Source organism: Solenopsis invicta, chromosome 11, assembly GCF_016802725.1.
Source record: "Solenopsis invicta isolate M01_SB chromosome 11, UNIL_Sinv_3.0, whole genome shotgun sequence".
NCBI lineage: Eukaryota > Metazoa > Arthropoda > Insecta > Hymenoptera > Formicidae > Solenopsis > Solenopsis invicta.
The window spans coordinates 9,705,043-9,729,458 of NC_052674.1; the positions used below are offsets into that span (position 1 = coordinate 9,705,043).

At 40.5% G+C, this 24,416-nt stretch overlaps 1 protein-coding gene across 1 annotated transcript; it reads left to right on the top strand.

The window, feature by feature from the left end:
- The first annotated feature begins 119 nt into the window (after positions 1–119).
- Positions 120–23,428, top strand: LOC105205541. The gene is made up of 4 exons (XM_011174934.3): positions 120–482; positions 12,514–12,643; positions 16,175–16,273; positions 21,746–23,428. The coding sequence occupies exons 1-4, from the start codon at positions 474–476 to the stop codon at positions 21,769–21,771; spliced, it is 264 nt and encodes an 87-aa protein (XP_011173236.1). The 5' UTR covers positions 120–473; the 3' UTR covers positions 21,772–23,428.
- The last annotated feature ends 988 nt before the right edge of the window (positions 23,429–24,416 follow it).

The window sequence follows — 24,416 nt, forward strand, 5'->3', positions numbered from 1 at the left end:
ACCTTGACCATCGCTCGCGCCCCTTGGGAGGGTAATGATTCGGGCGGGGGCGCACGAGGGGGGAACAGGGAGACAGACGCGCGGATGGCCTCCAACGTCGACATATATAAGTCTCAGGATCGGCCCCCACCGGGAGTCAAACGGTCCTCTACTGCCAAGACGGACAGCAGCTGTGAGAGAATCTCCGACACCTAGGATCCGCCGCCGTCATCACGGGGAACCTACTCCAACGATCCGCACCGTAGTAGGCGTTTCTTCCGGAGCCCCCCTACCATCCGCGAGTCCGCGACTCCGAGAACGTACCCCCGCGTGGCAGGTGGCACACCACCGTTGCGCGATACTCCTAGACTCGCCGCTTAACGAGAGTGCAACTGCAGTTGGCGGCCGACCTGTGCACGGCTCACGGGGAAACGCGGAGAACGCGCTCGTTCCGACTCGCCGCAGTTTCGGGAGAGACCCAGAGATAGAGAGAGATGAGGATCGTAAGTACGATGTGTCTGTGCGATTACCGTGCGCTTCGCGAACGACCGACGGAAGAGAGGACCGGAAGAGACAAGTCCTCTCGAGAGCCTCGCTATTTCCGCGTGCGAAGTCGCGAGTGGTCGAGAGTGTTTCGTTCTAGACCAGTGAAATCGTGCCGATTAGATCTTAGTGAAGTCTTAAACGTTTGTGAGAAACTTGACAGCGATATCATACACAAAAATGTTCAATTAACGCGAGTACAGGCGAGCGTCTTTATGAGAGGATAGGAAATTTGGAAGCTCATTGACTTTTACACAGCTTTATAAGATTCGTCATCATCAACGGCATTGCTTTCAACTTACATAAAATTTAACACGTATTCGAATCCGATAGTCGATGGATCATATTTACCCGACGAAACGTTTCGCAATGTTAACGAATTTTTTTAAACAATCACGTTAGATTTAAACAGCTTAAATCACCGCAACAAGGAATTTGATCCAAGCTCCGTTTCAGGTTCATCGTCCGCGTAAGTAGCATCGCGCTGAAGGCGGACAATGAATGAGAATCTTGTTTACATCGTTTCAACGTAAATGCAAAAATATATATCTCTAACTATGACTCCGACTTGACTTTCTACATTCTCATTTCCGGTACCCTGCGTTCGGACATAAAGTAAAGCGTGCTTTTCTACGTCCGCACGGTCGGTTCACTCGGCATCTGCGCAATTAAAGACATGAAAAAAAATAAAATCGCCCTGATTCACGTTAATTGAACAGAATCATAAAGCAAACGATGCGTTGCCGTGGCTTAATCGGTATTAAAATGTATCTGCCGTAATTATCGTGGATTTCAAACTTTCGTAAATGCTCAAAGATTTTAGGCCGATAAATCACTTTAATTAGCTACAATTGGACACCGTCGAATTATTTAGAAATGAGAATTTTAATTGCTAGTTATTTGAAGAAAGAAACTCTTACAATTCGACTTCTGTTCGATTACTATCTATTCTCGTACCCGAGGGGAAATTCACAGCCGGCATTGGTGTACAAAATTTCGGCAGTGGACTGCCGAAAAAAGTAAGCAGTGACCTATAATATTGACGGCATTGTCGTCAGTGGTTGGGGAGTGGTGAGCTCACTTCAGAGTCGGTTTTTCGATCATGGGGTTGAGCACAAAAATTTTTGAATACTTCGGGAAAGCTTTAGAATTCTTGTGCAGGCATTGGCGTATGATAATGGGCACGCGGTAGTGTTCATAATTGCATGGCTTTGCCTTAATTTTAATATAGGATTGACGGCATTGTAGGCATTGACTAACAATAAGCATTGTCGGCAGTGTACAAAAATGTCGGCAGTGTTTTACAGCAATGCCAAAAATCGGCATTGGTGTACAAAATTTTGGGTTGTGAATTCCCCCTCGCTCGTACCACAATTTTCTTCTTTAACGTATATTGACATCTCAATTACAAGCAGCTACATTAAGCAGCAAATTAGTGGAAGAGATCGCGATTAGCCTCCTTCAGGAAAGAGAGATGCGCGCAGAGATAATGGCTGCAGCGAAGGAAATCCGCAAACACCATGTAACATGTTCATTCACGAGATTCTAGCCCGTGGCGAGACAGGTCCGCGGCCTTGCCCCGGGCCGTCCAATCGTTTGTTGGTGAACCGGCGTGTCCGACAAGCTTTAGATCGTTCACATATTACGTAATGCACAACAAGAGTAACGTCGTTACCGGAAAGACTATCCTTTGGCGACTGCACCTCGGTGATTTTCTAGCTTAACTCAGATATAACTGCTGTCAAATCAAATGCTAAACGAAATTGTTATTCGCAGTCCCCTTACGCTGTATTAGCGCAAAGTTAAGACGTTCCGAGTAATTTGTGTTGACTAAAATAAATCAAACTGTTTTTGCTCTAAAAAAATTTCAATTTTAATTATTCTTAAAATTATTTTAACTTGCAATTTAGAATTTATCAAAGTTTACTTATCGAAATTGTAGAGAGAGTGACACGAAACACATGAAAGGCGTTTGCTGTCAGAAATTCTTATTTTCTACGTGCTACACGTTACACAATATTCTTTTCAAGATTTTTAAACATAAAGTTATACTGAAAATATATATAATCTGTACTACATCAAATGTTACGGTGGTATTGTAAAAGGAGAAAAAATTATTCTAGATTATATAGAGAAAAATGTAAGAGGTACTTATCGTTCCAAGTAATATGCAATATTATTATTAATATTGATCAAGTACCGGTTTTTAAAGTGTGCTTAAAAAGTTAAAGTGCTTATTAAAGTATAGGGCACGCTTATGTAATATAGAAAATATGTAAAAAAAAGGAATTAATAACAAGTTATGCAATTAAGTTCAGCCGGTGGAACGTGATCTGATCTAATTTACAAACTCTACTGCACTAACACTTAAACGACGGAATTGAACATCTCTGATTAGTATCGGGTCCAGTAGGTTTGAAACCATTCGATGTTTTCCATACGTCATTTTTCCAAATAAAACGCGAGAAAGTAGTGCTAATAATCTGGACTGGTTATGCAAACTATTAGCGAAAATTTCGTAACGTTGCGGCATGCAATTCCGGTGTACCATAGACTTTCGTAAGCGCTGGATTTATCCCATAGCTCACACGTCAAATCGTGGGACGTTAATGGTATATTAGCAAGCAATCATTTTAATGTTGTATCTAAAAGACACTTTTAATTACTACACAAAAAGAATGATTTTGTTAAAGTATCAAAAGATTTATTTAGATACAGATCTGAAAAATAATTTTATTAAGATATTATAATTATGTAGAGTGTTTGGTTCGGCATGAACAAGGCTGCAAAATGTTTTAACATTCAACTAATTATTTTGATTTTGACATTATTTTCCAGGAAAATTATTTTTAGATCTATATCCAACTAATTTTCAGATACTTCAGCAAAACCGTTCTTTTCGTATAGTGTATAATAGTGTAAAATATAATATAGTTCCGAAGAAATAAATGTTCTAGGCAAAAATCAAGAAACTACAGTTGTCATAGTATATAAATTAATTTCTAATTACTCTCAATTTTTCTCATAAATTTTTAATGTAGAGTTTGCGTGGACATTACTCTTTCTTCTTTCTTTAAAGTTCTCCAAACGTTGGTAATCGAGTTTTATCCTTTAAAATTTAATAAAATCTGCGGAATTAAAGAATAAAACGTTTCGTTTACAACGTGCGTTGTGCATTACATATATTTAAAAGTAAGTTACTTGCATATACATACATGTTCTCCAATAGATAAACATACGCCTATGTTGATTTAGGTTTATTACAGGCGTAGTCAGAACGGATTTAGAGCGCACGAATGGCATGCAGAAAGCTACAATTGTGTCACTCCCTTCGCGATTTCACAAGTGGTTAGGGGATTTGTATGTGTGCATACATGTGTGTCTATGGTGCAAAAATGGTACAATCCTAGCGTAACGCGATCGAAGTATGTAATTTTCTGCTCTCTTTTATTAATTTTCTTTGAACGAAACCGACAAATCTTTTTATCAAAAAGTAGAGCAAACCATTTTATTGCAAGAAATATTAATGCAATTAAGAAACCTTTGATCTCGTTAGCTCATATTATTTCAAAGTTCCTAGAACTCAGATTTAATAAGAGTTTTAGATAAGATTTATCGAATTAGAGCAGTCAGCTGTATTTAAAATTCTCTAATTTTTCGAATATTTTAAGTCGACCCTAATTAATCCAATTTTTCAACGATTTTATAGATAATCTTTATCATTATTTTAAATCATGTTTTCGTTATTAAATAATTGGACACAAACACGCGTACATATTGTTATCTTCTCTTTTATTTCTCTCGAGGAGAGCGTAATACGGTATTGTGCGTCGTACTTCGGCAACTGTCCAACCGTGACAATCCAATATATATCCTCTTACAGTCTTTTTTACTTTCTTAAATTGGCATTTACTCCTTTCACAAAACGTCACTAAAAACTAATATGATTACATACAGATAATACATTACATTAGAAATATTCGCTTATATATATATATCCCGTTACTATGTATCTAACGAAGGGGAAAGGAGAGCACTTCCTAGTAGGAAGAGGAAATAATAGTAGACCTAATAATGTATCCCACACAAAGTAGAAAAAAATACTAATACTTACACGTACGCACTTTATATATCTCGTATATTTATATATCTCGTAATATTAATATGTAATAACGTTGAATTCGATGTTTAATTCGTCACTGGAATTAAATCACCTATTTAGCCTTTTATTTATTTATTTTTATTTCAGTCTGCATATTTTTTCCATTGGTTTAATTTGTAATTATTCTATAGCATATATTTCGACCTATGATAAAGTTTTTTTTTTCTTGAAATGCTCGTGATATTTTGCTGACGTAATGATGTATATTTGAAACATTTCGCACTTGTACGTTTCACATAATTTATAATTCGTAAACATGCTGTGAGTTACGCTACGAGTTCACGCTCGTTTTTCAACATCTTGGATCCTCTTTCTTGTAACGGCTGGCTTACCGCCAAGGGCGGGTTCGTAATACTAGCATAGCTCGCGAATGAGCTTGTCCTAGAACGAATTTAGTGCGTGCACTTTCACTTGGTAGCGCTTTACATGATACCACGTGAAAATGATGCGCTCTTACAACTCTCGCTTACCGTGGCGCAGTCTCAGGTGCAGCCAAAGGAACGAGTCCTAATTAAATTCTGCCAGTAAATCTTAATTACGTATTTGGGGCAGAGTTTTCCCAGGATTTTCAAATTGCGGAAGGAGCCGGGACTTCCAGAGAACAATGATATTTCACCGACTTTCGTACAAAAATTGTTATCGCGGAGAATCACAGGAAAATTTGCATCATTTGTCTCATAGAATTGTTCAAGTTAAACAATATTTTATAAATCACCCTTAATCACGTAGATGGCCGCCGTGAAATAGTTTTATTACGTGCAACAAATCAATTTTGCAAGAAAGCGTGCCCCCCAGCTCGCGAGAGAAGCGAGGAAAGTAACATCTGTTCTCTCCATGAAAGAGGCGTTACCGCGCGGGATGCATCCGTCGCTCGTGACGTGCAATTTTCCAACCGTCGTGAATTCCTGCATTCTTGTTAAACAATAGATCTTCATAGTTTTTCCCCCGAGTTCTGCGCGCTTTCCTCTTTTCTTTTCTTTCGCATTGACGTCTCGCGATCGTCTCGCGATTAAACGTCCGCGAGATTTAAGCGCGATAATAAATATCTTCCGTAATATTGACCGCCGCCGTTTTGTCTCGCTTCTGCGATCGCTTTTGCGAAAAAGAGATAGAAAACCGCCGACCGTATTAAAAGGGAAATTTCATGCGGGCATAGAAACCCGCGGCACGGAACGACGCACGTTGACCGACGTACTTATCGTCGGCGTAACGAATTTAATCACGACGTACATACGTTCCAGCCAAGTACGTGGACGTTAAACGATCTGTATAACGTTGCAATCAGCGCGTTACACTTCGCTGCAATATTCTCGGGTAGTATGATTTACGCATTTAGGCATTAACATTTGAATCGCGGTTGATCCCCGCGAATTGAATTCCGTCTGCATCGCCTGATTTCTCACGAACGGTGTAATATTCGGCGGACTGAACACTATTATTAACTTTCGGATTGTGCGCGCTTCGAGGTAAAGGAGGATAATTATACATTCGTATTGCGGAAAAAAAGACTTCGTAAAAAATAACACAATAATGAGATCAAAGAATGTAATCACGTTTGATGTACAAATCAAACGTAATTTCTCTTTGCTGTGTGCTTTAACATCTCGGGTCGAATTTTCTTTATTTCCTCGAAGTGCAGCGGCGTTACCCGAATTTATCGCAATCGGGCTGAAATTATGAGAAATTGCAATTTACCACACCATTATTTTTCGGCCCATATTGTGTTACATGAACGTAATCGTTTCGTATTCTGTCTCGTAAGTAAAAAAAAAAAAAAAAATTAATGAGTTATGGCAGAAAAATAATAATCTCCGTCACCTTCGATGACGCTATTTCGGGACGTAGATGAGCCTTAAATTGCAACATTTCACCTCGCAGTAACGGATCATGTGGAAACATAACGAGACACTCGATTTTCCTAACACATCCAGAAAATGATATTTCCCTCGCACGTCAAAATTAGCATCATTAACGCCTCACAACAAGAAAAGCAATTTAAACAAAATGCTCGTATCGTAGGCTCTTACGTCATGTGCAAGTACATTTCGTCTATGCGCAGAATAAGTTACAAACGCGGAAGATGTTTTATAATATCGGAGAATTTATTAGAAATCTCCTTTCCGAGTATTACAGTAGAAGAGTAACGATATTGCGATTTGCAACTATTGGAAATCATGAGTTACGTTACCAGGGAAAAAAAAACTTTAAGTCAGATTGTCTCTAATGAAAAAATCATGAATCGATGTTGCAAGCGACGTTAGCATTATACAGCATGCATGAAAAATAAAACCTTAAAAGTATATTTTACTTTAAAATTTAATAAAACTTCTATTCTATTGTTTACGGACAAAATAATAATAATAATATACTTTATAATATAATTGTGTATTAATCAAAGTTACTTACGTTACTTGTGCGTCAATTATAGTAATTGATACAACAATCGATAAAGAATGAAGATTAAATAACGAGGAACAGATTTCTCTTTAAGACTTTTATAATGACAAACGCATTAAAGGCCTCGGGATCGCAAACTATCTTGCGATTGGCAAGCGCTTTAAATCGTTGCCCATCGGCTTGATTCCTTATTGTGCACACACGGGCATATTCTCCGAACACATAGCGAGCTAATTGCACCGATTAATATTAATGGTGTAAAAGTTCGCCCACAGGAACAGATCGGTACGTTTCACTCGGCGCCAAACGCGGAAGTATTCCTTTAAAACATATGGACGGTACTAAGTACCTGACCGTACTCTGTCTAAGCATTCGTATAACACGACTGTGAGATAAAGAGCTTCCCCCTTTCCTCGGATTACCGATAAATATCGCTACTATCGATTCAGGGGAATACAATTTACGACGAGTCATTCGCGCCATTCACAAAATAAACGGACGAAAGATTTACCTTTTCAAATAAATTTGACAGCCTAAGCCTAACCAGTATCGAGTGAAAGTAACAATATACTTAGTTGCATTTGTTAATTATTCTAATTTTATTATAATTATTTTTAATATCTATTATTGAATATAAGGACAAAATTAATCTCTTTGCGGTAATACAGAAAGTCCTTGTCAACGCAATCCATATATAAATTATAATATAAATTAAATGATAGAAAGAGAAAGAGAGAGAGAGAAGAGGAAGGAGGAGAAAGAGTTAAAGTCGAGCCTATTATACCGGTTTGTTACATTTTTTCCCAAGTTTTTTTTTACGGGGGCGAGCACTCAATAAAGATATACGATCAATAATTGACAAGTCAATCTTGTACAAATAAATTAATAGAATCATTAACTCGATAGTTCGATACGTCAGGATAACTTCGGGCGGATTTATCTGTCATTGATTCATGGAAATAGGCGTGAACGGCATGGATATTACGAACAACAGCATAAATCATTCCAGATTTTTATTCCAAATGTAATCTGAATTTTTCAGAGAAATCAATGCCTCTGACAAAGACTTTCTACATTTTTGCAGCGCAATAAACAAAGGAAATTAATTTATCGCGCCTGTGACACGCGGTCCCCAATATCTTTCGAAAAAGGCTGCTTCTAATCCCATAAATATCGGCGACGAGATGCGCGATAGATGAATTATTATATCGCGGATGATGAATATTCATCAACGTCGTTTCGTCGTCCGACGGGTCGTCGAGTTCGCGGAGACGAAACCGCGGAATGAAATAACGCCCGCGTAATGAAATCGCGCCGCGTCCGCCCGCATTCCTCTGACGCATTATTTTCTCTCTTTCTCTCTCTCCTTCTCACCCGCGAGTAACAAATGCAACCTCTCCGAGCGAGGGGGAACGTTGAACGCACGCGTTCGAACGGCGATACCGCGCCGCGAGAGCGTGAAACAAATCGCCAATGCGAAATCATGTCGCCGCGAAATATCGTGCCGCGAGCGCTTTTTTTTTCCCCTTTTCCATACAGACACGTTGCATGTCGTTACGTCGATGGCTTTTTTCTTCTCCCCCCTACGCGATCGTCCGCGCATTCGCGGACGGTGATATCTGGCCGGCGTGATCTCGCGTCACGGTCTTACGCACATGTGTGCCGCACTTTGTAGGCGACCTCGTAGAAAACGAAGGTGGTCGCGATGCCACCGCCTGGCGGGTAGCAACGAGAGCGAGATGATTCTCTCGCGAAAGAAATTGCTTCCTCCGCATCTCTCCTCGACATTCGCATTGTCATCGGAATCTCCGCTCGACTGACCATTGCATCGCGGGTCTGATCTTGTATCTCGATGGTTTCCGCTGGCGCCGGCATCGCCGCCGTCACGGGGATATCTCAAGAGTTAGCATCCTTCGTTCGAATACACTTCGATAGGATGCACTTCGCCTTCACCTTGCCTTCACGCTCTGTGACTAGAGCTGGGTTTGTCACGGTGTTACAACGCGAACGCTGAATCGAGATTGCTTATAATTTCACGCAACCGTGTTCTCTGTATATGTTTCGTGTCTCGATCTTTAATTTTATTATCGCGTGACGATGTACTACGGGGACACGAAAAAATTTCCGAGAAAGCTATAATCACTAAAATTGGGCTGTTTCAAAGAAAAAAAATTAATGTGTTATATGGATGTAATTCTATGATTTATCATTGTGAACCGCCACACCATGTCCATTTTCTATCTATTCCACTCTCGTATAAGTGAGAAGAAAATTCATGCAAATTGGCTTTTTGATACAGTAAATTTGTAAATAAATCACAATAAATTTCTTTGAATTTTAAATTCTAATTTTTTAAATTAAATTCTAATTTTAGCTACAAAAACAAAATAAAATTTAATAAATCTATTAAGTAGGAATTGATTTTAACGTGGAATACTACGTGCTCGATATTAGATTCAGCATCTCTGACAAAACGAAGAACTCCAAAAATTTAAATGGCATTAGTGAAGAAAAATCAAAGATTTTAGAATTTATGTGTTTAGATAAAGTTTTTTTTTCTTACAGAAAACACTTGTATAAAATATTGCAAATTTTACAAATTAAAAAAAAAACAATATAAAAAGGTAACTCATTACTTCTCATCCCTAGCTTGGCACACAAATTGCATCTATAATAGTTGCAGTGTGCTTGGTCAATTTGTATTTGCTGATACGACACTGCGTGACTATTCCGTCTCGTAGGTCAACCGTTGTCGATGGTTGTTTATTGGATGGCTAATTAATGAAGTGAATTAGGCCGATGGCACGCGACCGCGCCCGATAAGAATCAGAAACAAGAAAACGTTCGTAGAAAAATAGCTCAGCCCGCGCGTTTACCCTCTTTTAATAAACGTTATTAATTAAAAGTGCTGTCAATCTACCGTCCTGCTGTCAATCTGCCGAGCCTACGCTATTAGCCTGTCTTCCCGCGCTTGTATATTCGTTCTCCGCGATACGATCGTTATTCCACATTTCGCCGAATAAATGTTCGCTTCGTTGCATCATCGCGCGATTTTCGGTCCATCAATTATTGCTTTGTTAATGCGGTAGCGCGTTACTGCATTACGCTCGTAAGATAATAATCCGGCCGCCCGGAATTACACGTCGAAGTGTCGAGCGTTGAAACGACGATCCGCGGCATATATTAACAGAAAATAGATAATAAATTGGTTGCACGTCCCGCCGTTAATTTCCTATCATAACTTTTATTGATCGCTGTCGTAAAAAGATACCGCCGTGGTTAAAGTTAGCTCGGAATTCCGCGGCGATCCGAGGTTCTCGGAGCGAGAGTCGCTATTGCAAAAATCAGCTATCTCGCGACTCCCGTCCGAACATTTAGGTCTGCGGAGCGGATACGATCTGCAGATTAGCCTTCGATCAGCTTGTTCCGTTCCGACAAACTGCACGCAAGGTGCTCGATTTTAATGGCAAACTATCGAGTGACCAGCCGACTCGCCTTGACATTGCGCCGGCGAAAGAAAACCGCGCTAAAAGGAGCTCGACGGAAAGCGGCCGTGGCGGCGCGGCGGCTCAACCTTGCCTTTGATACGGAAATCTCGCGGACGAGCGAACCGCGGCGAACGAACTCGGTATTGCCCCGATCGTGCCGACAATCGAGGTTTATTCCGAGCGATTACCTCGTGAGCCGGCACCGGTAATTGCGATCGAGCAACGGTGTCCTTCGACGATCTCCTCGACGCGTTTGATGCGCCTCGTCGAGGACGGCTGTAACGATTTCGTCAGGTGGGACTTTACGTAAGAAACGATATCTCGAGAGACAGAGTAAGAAATTGGTGGCCCGACGACTCGTCTCCACCTTTCTCGTTTGCGTAAAGACTGCTATAAAATTCGTGGCGCGATAACGAATTTTCGAGGCAACCGCATACGGTTTACGTCATGCTAATCCGACGAAAGTCCTTGCGGCTGTCTTCGTTAACTTCATTGGGACACTTGTTTGTCTTACGACATCACAGGGGGAGCGCGTTGAACTGGTGCGAAAGACTGAACACGCGATGCAGTCATCAAGCCTAGAATTGATGGAAAATCTCGATGATGGCAAAGCTGTCGGTGAACAAAAAGAAAATTGTTATTAGTTACGACAGGTCACACGCTAGAGAATAATGTCACGCTAGAGAAAAATGAATAATTTACGTTTCGTATTGGACATAACATTTGTGAAAATCCGGTTTACGGTCGGTCGCCAGCGGGTGTTGAGTCATTTAAAGAAATGAAAACGTTAAGCAGTACATTTGCCTGAAAATATCTCAACGGAACGGCTATTTAGAGAAGTGTGTCGTAGGGTCGTAAATATCTGCGGCTTGCGGTGGAAATTGTACATTGGAAAATGGCGATCGATCAGTCGTAAAAATTGTCACGCACGTTCGTCACGGACGATATAACTTCACAGATCAGAGAGAGCGTGGAGATAGGCAAAGGGATATAATATCGAGGTTTTACAGCGCGCACTTTTCAAATGGGGGACGTATGGTCGTGCGTTCAACGTTCTGCTCGCTCTTAATGCCTATCTCGATAATTTAAAGCCTATACTTAGCGTCGTAATGCGGATAGTGCCATTATTTAGCACCTGACAGGCTAGATCGGCGCGTAACTTTGCGTATAGGATACACCGATAATTATCGTAATAACGGTCATTTTTTTCGGACAGTCGTAACGGTCCGAAGTTACACTCCCGTGATGACTCGATCGCTCGGTCGCGCTACGAACAGCAAGTTTCGTCAAGCAGCTGTTGCTCCTGTGAGAATTCAGGTGATTAAACGGCACGCGCAAGCGCTCTTGCTTTGTTATAATTAGTAACCGACGGATGGTTTACACATAGTACGAGCGAAAAATGTAACGTCCTCCTTAACGTCTATCCGTCGTCCGTATCTATGTAAATCACCGCAGTACGCTGGACGTGTGAATGCCCATTAGGAAAGATTCTCTCTCAAGTTAAGCGCGGTTTCGCGTCGCATTTGCGATTCACAAGAAACGGTTGCTGCATAATTTCGTAACGCAACTTAAAAATATAAGATTAAACATCGAGTTAGGGTTTTCCTCTTACGTTACGCTTCTTTTACACAACAATTTTCACAATCTCATACAATAGTAATTAAAATTAGATGTTCTCTTTCCTTTTAGAGATTTTGGCGAACTTAATTCCATTTTCACATTGAACTTTTCTATTGTCATTGCAGATTTATTATCTTGTTTACGCAATTTCTCTAGTTTTGTGTAAAGCGCAAAGAAAAAAAAGATGATCCTAAGTTTATCAAGAAGCATAAATCGGTAGCTATTTATTTATTAAAAACATTAAAAACTCCGTTAAAAAAATTCGACGCAAATGTTACGAAACGTTTTTGTAAGAATTACAAATTTACGAATTTTTAATTGCAGATTGTTCTAGTCGTATTTGTCATGGCCGTCCTGGCGAGCGTCTCGGCGCAGGATTTCAGGCATTTTTTCGCGGGATTCGGTCCCTATGGAAGCATTCGAGCCGCATTGAGGGATCCAAGATCGAATAGGGGTGAGTTATTTTAACAATAACCAAAATTATATAATAGTATCATTAAAAAAATGACAAACAGCTTCTTCGCGCGCGACTAAAACTTCAATTTAGACTAACAGAAGATTAATAAATGGTAATATTGATTTCTAGAAATTATTGTCGGATATGTATCACAACGTTTTATAAAATTGTTACATTAATCATTTGGCAAATTAATCAAGGACAAATTTCTGGTATCGCTCATAAGGTTTTCTGAGGTGACCCTTGCACTTTTATGACTAGCGGCTACGTCAATTTACATAACCCAAGGATGATTTGTCGGTATATTATTACTATGCCCGACAGCTTGCTACAAAACGATTACGCTTTTCTTTTTTTGTTCATGCGCTATTATTAGATATCTCGGAGTACTCGTTGAGTTTTACGGTATGCTTCGGAAATGTTCATTCTTGTGTATCCTCCACATTATCAGGAAGCTGAGAATCGTGCAATTATGATAATTTGTTCGTATGCTTTTTTTCCCTTCTATTTGCATACGCCGCAAAGCAACGGCCTCGTTCCGTCCGCAAATAATGGTAGGCATCCTAATACCACTCGCTAGAATTCCTCAATCGTTCGAAAGTTCTTCCTCAATACGATAGATTTCTCAGAAACCAATTCTCGCGTACAATGTTATTGAGAGATGTAAGAGGGTATTGCTACAGGGTATAATTCCGACAATTATTGCTTCACATGTTACCGTTGGAAAGCTAAGCGCGATAGGAAAACGTACAATCTCATACTAAACTAAATATTTAACACAATTTTAGTCATTTGTATTCAGAAATGCGATAGATGAGATAAGCGTGTAAATTCTATCGTCGGAAATATTTTAAGAAATTAAAAGAGCTGCAGCTCATTATCCGCGTTTATTTATATAACATTCCGTGCGCACGATTGACAATATAACAATCGCTCTTACGATGGTTTGTGTCCGCTCAGCCGTTAAGATTCGAGATATAAAAGGTATGCTCTTTGTAAAGTGCGCTGTCGTATAATCAAACGACTGATTGCGATCGAGAGGAACGGGTCTGAATCGAATCGTGTAGGCAATGTCTTGTTGTTGATGCAGAATTCATCTTGCTTATAGCATAGAACGAACTTTTACCGGAACAGCGAGACTAACTAGGGATTTATCTGAACACGTGCACGCATAACGGAAGGAGAGGCAAGCCATGTTGTTTTTATATGTATCGTCAGAACTTTGTAAATGATGATGAAATTTCTGAACGTATTGTGTCAATCATTGCTTTCAGTATAATTACACTTGTGTTAAAATTATCATACATTTGTATAAAATTAACAAATTTTATTTAATCATTGAAATATTTCTAGAAATAGGATCTTGTCGATTTCGAAATCTATTCTGACACAATCGTTGTATAATCATAAACGTAAAAGAATTTTAATAGAATTCTCCGAGAGATGTTATAATAGCATGTTGACTGTTCTAAGGTTGATCGAACTACGTTATTCAAATGTCTCGCACGGGCAGAATATGCGATCCTTGCAACCTGTTTGAGCGTTAGAATGTGCATAATAATCGGCGTTGGAATGAGTGTCAAGTTCAAATTCACGTACAATAAATAATGCGCCGTATATCATATGTCTGACGAAATGTCGAACAAGTAGCGACATAAATCACGTTTTAATTTGACAACACAGAAATTATTCTAGTTACGCGCAGTAAGAAATCTAAGAGAATATATTTTATGACGCATGCACTCACGCACATACACATTTCATATCTTTCATTTATCTCGTACATTAAATTGCTGTATTTTTCTTGATGCTAATTGTCTCTTGATAATAATTTCGAATTACTAAACGATTGATGCTTCTAATTTATCTCTTGCTCCCATAATCCTCGTTGTATCACAATCACCGCTTAGAAAGTGATTATCGGGATAACATCGGAAGCTTACATCAGTCAAACAAATCGTTCGGTTTTTCTACTGCTGAATATTCATGGCGATTACTCACCGAAAGCGTGCTCGCCTCGCGTATTCTGTTACTACTTCACTTGTGAGATAATAGAAGACTACTAGGCGGAAACTAACGTTTCTTACCCAAATACTACGTTCGTCAAGATAATTATCTTAATAAATCTAGATAATATCTGCGAGCATATAATATCGTGTCAGTAGATCGATTAATAATACGGGCACATAAATAACTTCCTCGTGTTAGAAAGGATTTCCACTACTCCTTCGTGTAACTTTCCTTTAATATCACGTAACACCGTGTTGCTATTAGCAGCTGCGGTTTGTTAAATAATACAATATGCACGATAAATAAAAAGAATTTGGAGATCATTTTCATTTAGAAATTTCTTATTTAAGACAGCTTCTATTAAATTTTAAATGTTGATAAACTGAACGTTGCTTTCGTTAAAATAGTAATGTAACAATTCAAAAGTAATGATAAATACAAAAAAATGCAATTTTTTAAAATACTTTGTACATATGTACATACGTTGCTGCAATAATCGTCGGTGTAAGCAACATTACGTAAATATTTTAATTATAATTACATATTTTTAAAATAATTTTATAATTAACAAAAAATAACAGAGGAATATAAAATATCCATTTCTTATAGTATTGAACAAAATTTTAGAGCTATAGCCTTATTTTTTTTAATACTGATTAATTGATTAATAAGGGGGTATATTACTAATATTTATTTTTTTAATTATTCTTTATTAATTACTATTATAATTTTAACGATCATAAAATATATATTTTTAATAATGGGCTGATCTTCAAATTTTATGTATTCTTTAATTGGATCTATTCAAGTTATTTCTCAGATTTTGTCTTATAAGGTTACTTTTATTATAATTATTTTAATTTTAATAATTTTGAGAGAAAGGTATTCTTTTGTAGATTTTATAAAATGACAAAATTATTTTTGGTATTTAATAATATTAGTGCCATTAATTCAGCTTTTGTAAAGTAAAGTTGTCGAACGTCGTTGACTGTTTAACGTTGCATTTAACGATTCTGTTTACTATGTGCGATCAACCGCACACATCGTTGTTTCGTCCAGTGACCATGAAAGCCAATGATCGTTGTAACTGATGCAAGCGCCCAATCAATTCGATTCGATCTCGTCAAACGATGTCGATAACGATCCTACCAATCTTGTATACCTCTGTATTAAGTGTAGCTCGATATAAATCACTGGAGATCAATAGATTCACTGAGGGACATTTACAAGTATGCCACTCCACTGCGATATTCGGTATATTATGAATCGTTGATTGATGGTATTATCAGAACAATGGCTGAGATCTTTCCTCGAAGATTATTCCAAGGATTTCAAACACATTTCCTCTTACACGATTCAAGATTGCTCTAAAAATGTTGGCGTATTCACTGGTTGGAAATACAGAAGTAAAACACAAGTTCGCATATTTGATATCGAATAGAACAATCGTGAGAACGATCGCAGTCTTTAACGCAGCGTTACGAGAATGCGTTTTAACATGCGTTTCTTTTTTCATAGGTCCGGTGTTATTCCCACCTGGACCGCCACCCAACAATGCTGACAGCAGCGGCGTCGTTGTGGGCGCGAGCGGATACGGATTCGTGCCACCCAGCGCAGGTAATTCGTTCGCCAGGTTCTGAGAATCAAAAAAATCCCGGTGCACCTCCTTTCCCCTCCAAAAAAAGAGAAAAAAAAATAGACAAAAGGGTTAAAAGGGATCGGTGGTGGAATACGAACCGGCGAGCCTTTACGTGACCAGTCTCTGCATGCAAGACAACCCAAAGAGTCGTCGAGGATAATGAGTAGAAAAGGAATGAGTAGAAAAGAGAAAGAGAGAGAGAAAAGAGAGAATAATATCTTTCATCGCACGATACCTCGTACGTTCCTCTGCACTCAACTTATGTACTATAAACACTATTTATTGTTGTCACTTATGAAATAACATAGTCTACGATCGCACACATTCCTTCAACTTCCCGAATTTTAATTGTATACCGAGGGTGCATGTCCGGCATTATGTGATGTGCATGTGCGATGCGCATGTGCATTGCATCGTGACACCGTGGCGTTTATTGTTTTACGAGATGTTCGAAAAGTTACGCGAGATTTTCTGATACGCATGTCAACACTTTAAATCCAGCAACGATATCACGTGATAAATCCGTTTTACTACTGCAATATTAAGTAAAGATATTTTCAATTATGTAAATTTATCAAAAGTCATTCGAAGAAAAATATTATATATTCGTGATAACATTGCTGGTTCGTTGGCATATCGCTAAATGTTAATATTTATATTAACAGAGCACAGCTCAATGCGAAATTGAACCTTGCAATACTGCGTCTCGATAATACGCTGTAATTAAACAACGCTGTCGGTGTTTCAAACCGACAGACGTGATTTCGTTGCAAGGTGCGCGACTGTTCGGACACTTCTTATAATTGTTAATTGCGTTACGTAATTATATAAATACGCTGTAAGTTAATAAAAAAAAAAAAAACCTTCAGCATATAACCTTCGCAAATCTGACGTACACACAAGCGTTGTAATTTTTCTGATCTCCCATATTTTGTAAAAATTGGCTTATTAAAAAATTGGAATCATTCGATTCTCCGACCGCGGTGTGTCGAATTGCACCGCGGCTCTGAGAAACGGCAGATAAACCGCAAAAATTTCTCTTCCCTATTACCTTTTCGTTTATTACATTCTCGCGCGAAGGTCGAGACTTTGTCTTACCGGCCCGACGTTCGCTCCTTGAATCTCGGCTGGTACGTCGTTTTGCGAGCGTGCTAATGGTATCCTGTCGTTCACGTCGAGGACGACAATCAGCTCTTCTCATTACGTACATCCCGGGGAAGCTGTACGTTGAGATTGAGGCATTACGAATTGACGGCTGCGAGCATGCTATAAGGCTTAAACTTTTCGACGTCTCGCTCGTCTAGCTTGCTCTCCGTCGCGATTTCTACAGCCTTCTCTCCGAATTGGACGATTAATTCGGGGATCGCGAGCCATGACGGCGAGACACGGATACTAATACGTGGTACGCGGGTTCTTACTTAGCTACTTAAGTAACGTGCACACCGCAGCATGTCTGGTGACAGCAATGCACTCGCAGATAGATATCGTAATCTCCTGTGCAAGGTAAGTCTATAGAAATAATATATTTAATATCTGGCGCGGTATAATTGGTCTCCGTAAAATGTTGTAGTGAACGTACGATAAACGTTCCCTCTTTATTATCGATAATTATATACACGGCGGTGAGCACGAAGCATTTTTTCGATATAATAGGGACTTTCGCCAGATCGTTATCTTATTAACCTTGTCAGCGATACCCGGCAAGCCACTTACCGGTCACCCGATTTGCACGAAGCGAGAGTCGTACGCGTAAAACGAGATCGGGTTCCGAGCGCCTGCGAATCGATTCGGACCAAAACGTATCGTAGACCCGTGAAATGGGCTTCCTTGCGTAATCGGATCCCCTCGATTTCCGCGATGTAATACGCGAAGAGGGAGGCAACGTGTCTCTTCCGGTAATTTGAACGTACGCTCGGCTTTCATTTCACGCGCCGGCCTTCGCACCTGCGCTCGGCCGCACCGGTAGACTCATCGAGCGGCATAACGAGACGTAATGAGAAAAAGAAAGATAGACGGAAGGAGAGAGCGAGAGAAGGGAAGATCGCTAACCAAGGCGCGCGGAGATGGAACCTTTGTGTACTTCCTCCTTCCGCGAAACGCAGGCCCGCGCGTACGCAGTTCGTGTACCGGTTTCCACGAGCGCGAGGAGGGAATCTTCAGCCTTGGCACACGAGCACACCGCGGCCAGGGGCCCGCGACGGTTCGGTGAAAGCGATTTCGACGAGGCTGCGCGCGGCCTCGTGGCGGCTCGCAAACTCGTTTTACGCGTAACCTTACTTAAGTTACTCCATTGCGCGTAACAGGTGTTACGAGGTCGTCAAGGCGACAAGGTTGCCTTTTTGGTCAACGGAGACGCGAGCACCGGAAGAGAGAGGTGGAGGAGCGAGGATCAACGCTCCTTCGATCCCCGGCCTCTGAACCAGAATCGAACAGGTCACGCACGGTCAAGTTCGATCGATTTTTTATTCCATTCAATCATGCGAATCGCGTTTCCACTCGTCCTCGGTTGTACAAACAAGTGCGTCAATTTTTGTATCAAAGGTACACAAATTTCTGGTACACAAATTTCTGGCCCATCCGAAGTTACGGTCCAATCGAAATACTTTTTTTTTTTAATGCTGGCGAAAGTCGTCGAGATATTGGCACGCATAAAAATAAAGTACGTATTTCTTGGCGTTGAGAAGGATTATATAAGACATTCGTGCAACATCATTGGAGAATTTCGCGTCAAGATATATTTCTTGAAATGTGACAACACGATTGGAAGAGCCGAATTCGGTGTTATGAGAGTAATCATAAAATTTCATTTCTCCTTGAGAAAGACGAACGATGTTGCGTCTTTCTAAAAAAGAAAAAAAAAACGACGCGTGGGGACCGCGCGGGTTTACTTCGTTACTTATTCCTCTTGGAGGATCAATGCTATCGAAGAATGTCAAGTGTCATCAAGCTCGCAATCGACGAGAAGAGCGGACACTTTCGGTTGTGTAATTTGTGCGTCTGCGAAATTTTATGTGAAAACGGCAGGGAAAGAACGCGTAATCGCGCATGAGCGCTAATGCATTGATGTAACATCAGCCCGACGCAATAGAGCTTTGTTTTCATAAAGCAGCGTGCGTTGGCAAATAATGGTTTTGATGAAAATCGGATTGATTCGGCGAGAAACAGAGATAGATAGATCGCTCGTACCGAACATACATCCTTCGCTTCGGGCATTCGTAGTTGCCGGTCCAATTGAGAAAATGCACGCTGGAATAAAAAATGCGGACCAAATATTCCGCCACGCTGCGGGCGCGCATTTTATATAATAACTCTATAAAAGACAGCGGGGAAGAGAAGAAAGGCAGCGGTAACGGTATTAAAACTCGCGTTACCGCGCAAAAGAAGTGAATGGCGGGCGAATAAATTCTCCCCGTGGTGAAACACGCGCCGCGGATATCGGGGGAAAGCCTGTACATCTCGCACTTTATAACGTTTTGCACTCGTTAATGCGCGCAACTCGACACGGGAGAGAAAACGTAAATCTCGGGCAACCGCCGCGCGGCGCCGTGATTAACGTCGCGGCGCGCTAGGTAGGACGAGTTAAGCCCGAAAGTAAGATCCTCCCGCGTGGTTGTAGGGGGAAGCACGACCGCTTTATCGGGCCAACTCTGAAGATTAACCATCGGCGCGTTTCACAGAGCAGATAATAAGTGCAAAGTGTAACTTAATTCTCTGGCGAGAAACATAAAGCCACACCGCTCGTCGCTAATTGGGTCGATAAAACCGAAGAAGAGGGATTGACGCAAGGCGCGACTTCCGTTCAATAATGGTTGATAATTTCGTAATAGTTTTATTTCGAAATCCCGTGAGAGATAAAAACTCGTAATAGAAAAGCACGTGCGCGAATATCTTCATCTGCAATTTGCCAATTACGAACGATCGTATCTCATATCGATAACGAGCCGTCGTGAATTTTGATGTGTGACGACTAAACAAATACAATGGCACGAAGATGGTGCCGGTTCTAGGTCAAACGGTCATTCGTTTCCCTTGATAGTCATTAAACCCAACGATCCGCATTTAATTACGCAACACGCAAAAACTGTTGAACCCTCCGGACGTCCTTGACGGAAATTTATCTGGGGTTGAAAGGAGGAGGGTGTGAAGAACGAATTTTCCCCGAAACGCGTCGTCGGTATTCCCCGTGGGGACCAACTCTCGTAATTTAACGATATCTCCGTTAAATACTTTTTTTTCACGGGACATTAATTTGGACGAGAAGACATCCGCGCGAGAAGATGCTCGAAAGAAGTTTTTAATGACTCGATATAAAGCGCTTCAGAGAGTACATTCGACTAACTAGCTGCAGATTATGTCGGCATGGTTCCGGCAACACGATACGCTGCTGTTTTAACGTGCACAGTTACAAATCGTGCACCTGACGTCTGAGACACATAAAATCGATCTAATACCTCAAAGTCGACTACAAAATTTGTTAGCGATACGATGTAATTGCAAAATACGCGCCTCGCTCGCCTGAATCACTTGCAAATCGGACCCTGGTCTCTGTCATTTACCAACAATTATGTACGAACGCTGCCGTTCGTCATTAGGGCGTCCTCGCGTTTAAATTGATTATAATAGGAAGGGGGGGGGGGACAGAATCCTTTTGGTTCCCTAATGGCTTCCATTCGGATCCCCCATTCGTTCCGCGGTCGACTTTATTATCGACGCTGCGTACGACCTTGCCAAAGCACACGTGCTACGCGCAAAAGCGAGGGAGAAGCGACAGAGCACTAGGGGACCGGAAAAGCGAGCACTTACTAATCAAAGGGTGGAAGACGCAGGGGATGAGGTCAGTTCTGCCCGCCTACGACAAGGTGACGAGGGTCCTGTAATTAGCAGCTTTGAAGTGGTATCACCCTCGCTACTCATTAGACGTTCGCGACGTTCAGGTGTTCCAAGTTCGACGGATACTTTTGACTATAGAATAGTAAATGGAAATCACACGAATCCTTAGAGATCGTCGTCGAAAGATGGCGTAAGAAGAAGAACGGAGAAAATGTGGAAAAGAGAAAGAGGAAGACGTCAGAAATTCGATTGGGTGAGGAAAATCGGGAAAACGATTAACCTTATCGCTTAATTCCCAATGATGAATCCGTCGGAATCTGCCGACGTAAGCGTCCCGGAAGTGTAGGTGACTGGAAATGTGGGAATTAATTTTCCTTGCTTCGCCTACCCGCGCTTCCGCGAGCGCAACAAAGATGAACGAGCCGGAATAACCGTATAAATTTGCAGCGCATGATCTTACGAGCTCTTTAATGCTAGTATTAAGTATATCCATAAATTTGCAAAGAGAAAATTCAGATTTTTCCAAATGAATCATCATCAAAGTAGCTTGATGACGGTCAATTAGTTCCGTCACTTTATAAACGTCCAGATCTTGAGAACGAGTTCTTCATTTGTTGCAGGTTACTTCACCTACTTCTACTACTAAGCATAATGAGGGACTGCGTGAAGATGATAACACGAAGAAAATGGTGGTCAAGGTTTCGGACGTCACGGCTGGCAGACTCCAACTGGACATTGTGGTAGACTAGCAAATCGGCGTTACGTGGTGGTGCGTGTCCATTGAGGGAAGGACGGGCTTAAAGTAGTTTTTTCTTCTTCTTTCCATTTAACAATAGCCTCTCCACCGTGATTGGCGGCGTGGGAGTACGCCTACTTCCCGTGAACTTTGGATTGCGTAAAGTTCGCGGGGTAAAAGAGAGCTATTAACGCGATGTGCAAATAGAGAAATACGTGCGAAATCATAACGATAACGAGATTTCTTCCTTTTTTTTTCTAAAAACATCAAGTTCCCCCCTAAGGCGTAGCGTAGTGCGCGCGGAATACTTCAAGATGAAAGTTCGATGAAATAACGCAGTAAATGAAACCCGTGTTTCCTTATCTCTCCTTCAATTAAGAATCACCCGAGACGCACCTTTAGGTATGCCTAACGAGACCGATAGTTAGCAGCTAAATGCCGGTCATATCGAAATTGATATTACGCCACGGTTAGTCTCGTTACCGAACCGCGAGTAATCCCGTGTACGAGCAGCAGCAACGCGAACGTCCGCATAACGAAATCTACGAAAGTACAAGTCGTATTTTATGGTACATTACTACGGGTATTTGCGCCTCCGCGTGGTGGTAACGCTGAGGCGTGTATAATTAGTAGCAGAGCCAGAAAGCACCGTGCACTCCTGACAGTGCGATCCTAGAACAAAGCAAGCGGGACTGAATAGCAATCCGCGTCTTAAAAGAGTCGAGAGATATCCGCTTATGAAACAAGACCGGGTAAATAGAGGAGGTGGGTTCGGCGCGCGCCGCTGAATCCCCTGAAAATGATTAAGAGGCGGCGAGTACATTTCGTGCCGACTGGTAAGTTATTTATTACGACCGCGATGGCGATTTAATTAAGCGTAGATAGCCGTTTTCGGGCGAACAGTCTTTACGAACTTTACAGCCCGTATCGAGTTCAAATTGTTAACGCTCCGCGTCGTGCGGCGACTCGACGCGCGGCTTAATAGTAATATATTTATATGTAAATGTGATAGAGAGAGAGTAAGGAAGTATGGTATGAGGCCGCGGAATCAATGGCGGGGTGCCGCCGTCGCTTTCGTTTCCGTGCAATTCGGTCATGGTTCTTTAAACGCGAGAGATACCTTCTACGTTGGTGCATTTTAAGTGCCCGGCTTCTCTCGGTCAATCTGTTCCGCACGCGCCCACTTTTAATCGCGCACGGTGGCGAGAAGTACGATTATAGCTTCATTGATCCGTGGCCAAAAAACATCTGCATACCGGTTAATTATCTCACCCTTGCGTAATTTTCGCATGAGTACGGCCGATCTTAGAAGATTTTTATAAGTTTTCGTACAAGAAGTGTGTAAATATTACATAATCTACAGGAATAAAATAAAATCATTGCCTATAAATCTACGTTTTTTTTATAAAATTCGTCTACAAAAATTTTATATATATTTTAGCTTTAACTTATTAATAAACTGGTAAATTGATTTGAGAAACTTAATGAGAAGCAGCATATTATCAAGAAATATTTTACAGCTAGATTATGCAATGATATGCAAATAAACTACACTGAGAAAAGAAAAGATTTAAAAATTTATTTCATTGAAATAAACCTTCATTTAAATATGATGAAATAAAATTTTATTTCCAAGAAATAAATCAATTAATAAAATAAAATTTACTTCATAAAAATGAATATTTTGTCATCGAGCAAATTTGTTTATGACTAATAAACATCGAAGAAAATGTCGCACGTAACATTTGCTCCTGACTATTTCGATTTCTTTTTCTCAGTGTATATAATAACTAGAAATAAAATTATACATGTATTTAAAGGTGATTATATTTATGTGCGTTTTCCATTAAATATTTATCTATTACAATAAATTTATCTATTATAATAAAAATTTATTACATGGGAGGCATTAATTATTTTATGAGATGCGAGATTAACTCGGCATAGAGTAAATATATCAAAGCAGCACCGGGAACCTTTCATTGCTCAAGGAGACCTCGTCCCGGAATGAAATTTGCCAATAAATTGATAAACACGACGGGCGGCGCTCTTATCCGCGACGAAATCTGTGGTGCACGACGCTCGCACGACGACGATAATTACCATCGAGCGCCATTATCCACGTTCGTGTATTAGTAATTACGAAAGTTTCCTGCAACCGTTCGAGCGCGCACGGAATATTCAAACACACGTACGTTCGACCGTAAGACTCTCACCCGATCTTTGCGAACGGAGAAACTGTGTCCTGTGTAATGTGTAACGAAAGTACATTTACGTCCAGTCGCGCATTAATGAGAAAAGCGCGAATGTTAACTGTTCAAAGAAGAAGATGGGCATATGAATGAAAGTAAGCGGAACATTGTTCGCGATGAAAGTTAAGACGATTAGTCAGCTCAACAATTATACAGCTGTCTGCAAATAATCCGTATAATTGACAACTTTATATACATGTATTCTAACTATGTATATCCTAATCATTTATTTGCATCTCAAAAATGCAACAGGTTTTCAAATTCTTTAAGATACGAGAACGGCTCCTTTAGAATCTTAAAGTT

What these genes read in the sequence shown, in the direction of transcription:
- LOC105205541 (XM_011174934.3), top strand. An exon ending in GGATCCAAGATCGAATAGGG is followed by an intron (nt 12,644 to 16,174) that starts GTGAGTTATTTT and finishes CTTTTTTCATAG; the next exon opens with GTCCGGTGTTATTCCCACCT. An exon ending in ATTCGTGCCACCCAGCGCAG is followed by an intron (nt 16,274 to 21,745) that starts GTAATTCGTTCG and finishes CATTTGTTGCAG; the next exon opens with GTTACTTCACCTACTTCTAC.